The following is a 5,049-nucleotide window of genomic DNA, read 5'->3' on the forward strand; positions in this document are numbered from 1 at the left end:
CAGTAACAGGTGAATGAATGATCAGTGTAGAGCACCTCCCTATTCTACAAGAGCACATCTTTATTCATGTACCTCAGCCCACATGCTGTTCTGTAGCAGCTACAGCACAACCTCCACCCACACTGACATCAATGCTGCCTGTACTCTTCTCACAGCTGCTCTCTCCTTCCCCTCCCTCCATCTCTCCCTCCCACACCAACCCTCCTGCACACCTAGGCACACAATTACATTTCTCTCTTCAGAAAACAATGATCCCTGACTTATGGGTCCTAGTTGCCAACCAAATATAAATCTCAAGTAAACTCCGCTTTATAAATTGTGAGTTCCGATTGGATTCAGCACTAGGATGACTAAAGCTAAGGGCCAGGAGACAGGGCAGGCTGCAGAGCAGAAGAATCCCAACAGGAACATATTTAGGATGAGAAATTATGGGAATCCTCCTCTCCACTAATTCCAGAATCTGGCTCCTTTGAGAAGCTTGGGAAAAGGTGGAAATGATAATAAAGGCCTAGAGGAGGGCAGAGCTGTACGAGTCTGAAAATTCATCTCTGGATACCACAGACGCCTGTGTGCAGGGGCTGCCTCACTTTGTGGGGACAATGACAGGCCAAACGACAGGTCAGAGACAGGGGACACCCAGAGGAGAATGATACATGAACTCATACACAAGAACAAGAATAGGCCCAATCCTCTACAGAAAGAAAGAAACAACAAACACCCAAAAGATGGGGCTGGAGGACTGGACCCAGGCCTGAGCCTAAGCTGACCCCGTCACATAAAGCCCTCATTGCCCATGGTCCTGGAGACATAACAATGACCAGGTGATGTTTGAGTCCCTGTGATCACAGGTCCTGGTGGGACAAGGTTCTACTGAAGGGACAAGGACAAAGGAGCAGAGATGACCCAGCCGAGGAGTGACCATGTCAAAGCCCACAATGCACTGAGCACTGACTAGGCACAGGCCCTGACCATGCTCAGCTCCTCACAGCCTTCTCCTGTTCCCACCTGCCACAGGTGCAGCACAGCAAACACACAGATTCTGGAAGGTTCTCAGGTCTTCTATGTATTTCCTCTCCCAAATATTAAGAATCTTTTCCTCTAATTAACCCACCAATCCCTCATGGCAAGAATTTGAAAAAGCAAATTTATATCCAGATTCTTATTTCATTAAGAAAGTAAGAAGTTGCAGCTCAGTGCAACATGAAGCTAAGGCAGGGATGGAGATGGCCCAGGCCTACCTCTGCTGAAGCAGGAAAGTCAATCAGGGAAAGAACACAGGTCAGTGTCAGCAGGAGTTTGCAAGGGAGACCAGTCTCCCCATCTCCTCACATTATGCTAATAGGAATGCAGACACATTCAGAGGCCTTTTGCAGAAAGAGAAGTCAGAGGTTCTTGAAGTCACAATGATGGGTGGGACAGGAATAAATCTTGCATCCCCATAAGGCAACTGTCTCATGCTATAGAAGAAAATAACCATGAACAAATTTAAGTCAGTGACTGCAATTGATAACATTTTGAACAGCTCATTGCATGTTCAAAATGTCCTAATCAAAGAATCCTCATAACCCAGTCCTGCCCCTCTGCCCCAAGCCCTCTTCCACTTCAGGCCTCCAGGGTCTCACCTGCCATGAGAGACACACCGGAGTCCTGGGCACTGTCACTGCCTGGGGTAGAACAAAATAGGATGCGGTCAGAGCCCACAGGAGATGATACTAAAGGAGAAACTATGGGTAGGGTGAGCTCCCCCATGGGCTCCTGTCTACACTATCCCAAGGGTCTCAGGGATCAACACCCCACTGAAACTCAGCCTGAGTATAGCTCCCTCCTTTTCCACCTGTGGGAAGAAAACATCCTGTGAGAAGCCAGGGAGGAGGCAGGGCCATGATGTCTAAAGGAACTACCTAGTCCTGGACCCCAGGGAAGTTTCCAGAGCTATGACTACAGACCTAGGGCAGGATCAGGAAACATGAAGAAAGTACATGTGTGGGGACTGGACCAACTGGCTTCCTGGAGGTCTGTCCTCAGCAGGGACCCTCCCCTCTGACCTATGACTGTTGGGAATCATGTGCCCATAAACAGATTCATCAACACGATAAATCTGTCCTTCATTACTACATGTGCATTAATAAAAAGTAAGTGTTAGCACATAGGACACCAGACTGGACAAGCACATGTGTGTGGATGGTATTTCCCATTAAGGAGGCAGGGCAAACTTCTACATGGGGCTTGAAATCTGTCTAGTGAGACAACAAAACTCAGATCCCCCAACTCCCTTCCCTACCTGAGCACTTCCTCCAGATCACAGCTACAACTATAGCAACAACAATGACCAAAAAAAGTCCAGCAACAATTCCCTCAATGGGGATGGTGGCCAGAAGAGGTGGATCTAGGAAGGGAAGGGAAGAGAAGGTGAGGGCCCTGACCACCAGGCCTCAGCCATGACTCTGCTGAAGGTCTCCAGAAGGGCTTCTGCTTTCCATGAGAAGAGGCTCTGAGCCCATGTCTCCCTCCTTACCCCATCTCAGGGTGATGGGCTCACGCAGCCCCTCAAGCTACACATGGCAAGGGTATCTCTGTTCCTCTCCAGAAGGTACCACCACTGCCTCCCACTTCTGGAAGGTCCTGTCCCCTGCAGGCCTGGTCTCCACAAGCTCTGTGTCCCGGGTCAGGTCCTCATGATGCTGCCAGGTCAGGGTGATGTCCACAGGGTAGAAGCCCAGGACCCAGCACCTCAGGGTGACCTCACCGTCACAGATGGGGTGGTGGGTCACGTGTCTTTGCCGGGTCTGAGAAGAAGGGTCAGAAAATTCAGGAAGTTTACATCTCTTTTATGCCACTGAAGCAGCGCTTATGTGGCCATCATAAAAATGGACAGGACAATTGGGAAAGGTACCTAGACACCATCCTGGATACAGGCTTCTGTGATAATCTCGTCTTGTTTGGAAAGTTCTAGAATCAGGTTGAGATAGCCCAAGATAAGAGGCAGGTCCTTTACGGACAGAAAAGAGATTTCTGGTCCTGGCCTGGGTGGAGGCTGAATGACTCAGAACAGATGGAGTCAGACCTCAAACACATAGGGTGTGAGGCAGAGAACAAGGCCTGAGAGAGAGAGCGTCCCAGAGCTGCTGCCAAAATCAAAGCGAACCGCTTGTCAGTTATTTCAAGGATGGCTTTCCTTTCCACCCCTGGAGAGACTGGATCCCTTAATGTCCTTGAGAGGAGGACTGACCCTCTGGGGGAGTTACTGTCTGCTAATGGATCTGAAAACCCATATGGACTTAGTCTTCTGACCCACGGGACAGGGATGTTCTGATGTCATCCCATTGTCCTCTTTTCCTTGTAGGAGGCCCTCAGCCCGGGGGGGTGATCGGGGACGACCCGCGCCCCCTAGTACCCACGCTGCAGCGTCTCCTTCCCGTTCTCCAGGTATCTAACGAGCCACTCAATGCACCTGCCCTCCAGGTAGTTTCTGTGCCGCTCCGATACACGTGTTGCCTCCAACTTGCTCAAGGTGATCCGAGCCGCGGTGTCCACCGCGGTCTGGGAGCGCAGGTCCTCGTTCAGGGCGATGTAATCAGGGCCGTCGTAAGCGAATTGACTGTACCTGCAGATGAGGCGCCAGACCGACCCCAAGTAGCAACCGTGCGTGTACTGGAGGGTGCGAGATCCTGGCCCCGCCCCCGCAGTCATCCCCGACCCCTCCCCGACCACCACCCAGTGATTGAGCCTAAACTGAAATGAAACCTGGTAAAAGTCCCCGTGGGTTCTTCCCGGGTCGGGGGTCGGGCGGGTCCCGCAGCCTCGACGTGAATCTCGGACCAGGAGACTCGGGGAGACCCCGGCCCGGTCGTGGGAGTGGGGGTCGTGACCTGGACTCGGGCCCGCATCGCTCTCCGGCTTGGCTCTGGTTGTAGTAGCCGCGCAGGGTGTTCAGGTTCACTCGTAAATTCTGTGCGGTGTCCTTGAGGTTCCTCGTCTGCTCTTCCCAATACTGCGCCCCCTCCTGCTCCACTCACGGCGCCCGCGGCTCCGCCCTCGGACTCGCGGCGTCGCTGTCGAACCGCACGAACTGCGTGTCGTCCACGTAGCCGACGGCGATGAAGCGGGGCTCCCCGCGGCCGGGCCGGGACACGGCGGTGTAGAAATACCTCAGGGAGTGGGAGCCTGGGGGCGGGGAGGGGCTGAGACCCAGCACGACCCTCCTCAAGGCGTGGGTCCCTGCCCAGGAGGGGAGGGGGCGACGGACTCCTGAGACAGAAAACAGGCGGCTACACGAGAAGGGCAGGGACTTGGAGTGGGAGGAGGGGGCGGGAGAAGGGAGGGGTCAGGACGGGGCGGGGCCGAGGTGGGGGAGAGGTCTGGGCCTGGATCCGCAAAGATGCGCCTTCCACCGGGGGCCTGCGCCCCCGCCGCGCAGTCCCTTCACTCCGCCCACCAAAGAGGCCGTTTGCTCCCGACCCTGCACTCACAAGCCCAGGTCTCCATCAGGGCAAGGGCCCCCAAGAGCAGCAGGAGGAAGGTTCCGGGCGCCCTGACTCGTATCCTCGGGGTCTGAGGATAATCTGAGTCCTGGCGGGTCGGTGGAGACTTTATAACCAGGAATCGCGGAGACGCTGATTGGCTCCTCCAGAAAAACTGGACACGCAATGGGAGTGAGAACTGGGGCCGCGTCGTGAGTCTCCAGGCAGGAGGACCCGACACAGGTTGTGAGAGGGAGAAGTGAAACTCAGGGTGATGGGGATACTCAACACTGAGATTCCCTGCCCCAGACACCGCCTTCAGGCCTGAGACCTGAGAGCCACTTCCAGGAACTTGGGACTTTGCCCTGATCCCTCTCCTCCTGCACCGAGAGCTTTGTCACACTGTCCCCCTGAGTCCTGGCCCAGGGGCTGTCTGAGGAGACCAGGGAGAGACCCCCAGGTTGGGCTCAGCCCCTTTTCCTCCTCTTACTGGAATCCCTCTCCTTGAAATGGACTCCCTGCCTCTGACCCCTCACCTCTCCCTCTGGACTCTTCTAGAAGAAAACTCACCCCCAGGGAACTTGATGCC

The 5,049-nt window shown here is 54.4% G+C and overlaps 1 protein-coding gene across 1 annotated transcript; it reads right to left on the bottom strand.

The window, feature by feature from the left end:
• Positions 1–205: 205 nt before the first annotated feature.
• On the bottom strand, positions 206–4,003 carry LOC147915654 (class I histocompatibility antigen, Gogo-C*0202 alpha chain-like). Its single transcript, XM_087438402.1, has 6 exons — positions 3,745–4,003; positions 3,452–3,604; positions 2,516–2,786; positions 2,282–2,386; positions 1,623–1,664; positions 206–1,457 (listed from the first exon to the last, which is right to left on the bottom strand). Exons 1-3 carry the CDS (start codon positions 3,885–3,887, stop codon positions 2,768–2,770), a joined length of 315 nt encoding a protein of 104 aa, XP_087294528.1. The 5' UTR covers positions 3,888–4,003; the 3' UTR covers positions 206–1,457; positions 1,623–1,664; positions 2,282–2,386; positions 2,516–2,767.
• Positions 4,004–5,049: the final 1,046 nt, after the last annotated feature.

Source organism: Ceratotherium simum, chromosome 13, assembly GCF_057802395.1.
Source record: "Ceratotherium simum simum isolate JZ-2026a chromosome 13, ASM5780239v1, whole genome shotgun sequence".
Classification (NCBI taxonomy): Eukaryota; Metazoa; Chordata; class Mammalia; order Perissodactyla; family Rhinocerotidae; genus Ceratotherium; species Ceratotherium simum.

Coding starts and splice junctions, on each gene's coding strand:
- LOC147915654 (XM_087438402.1), bottom strand. CDS start 3,887: ATGCGGGCCCGAGTCCAGGTCACGACCCCCACTCCCACGACCGGGCCG. Junction 3,605..3,744: donor CCCACGGGGACTTTTACCAG/GTTTCATTTCAG, acceptor CCTCATCTGCAG/GTACAGTCAATTCGCTTACG.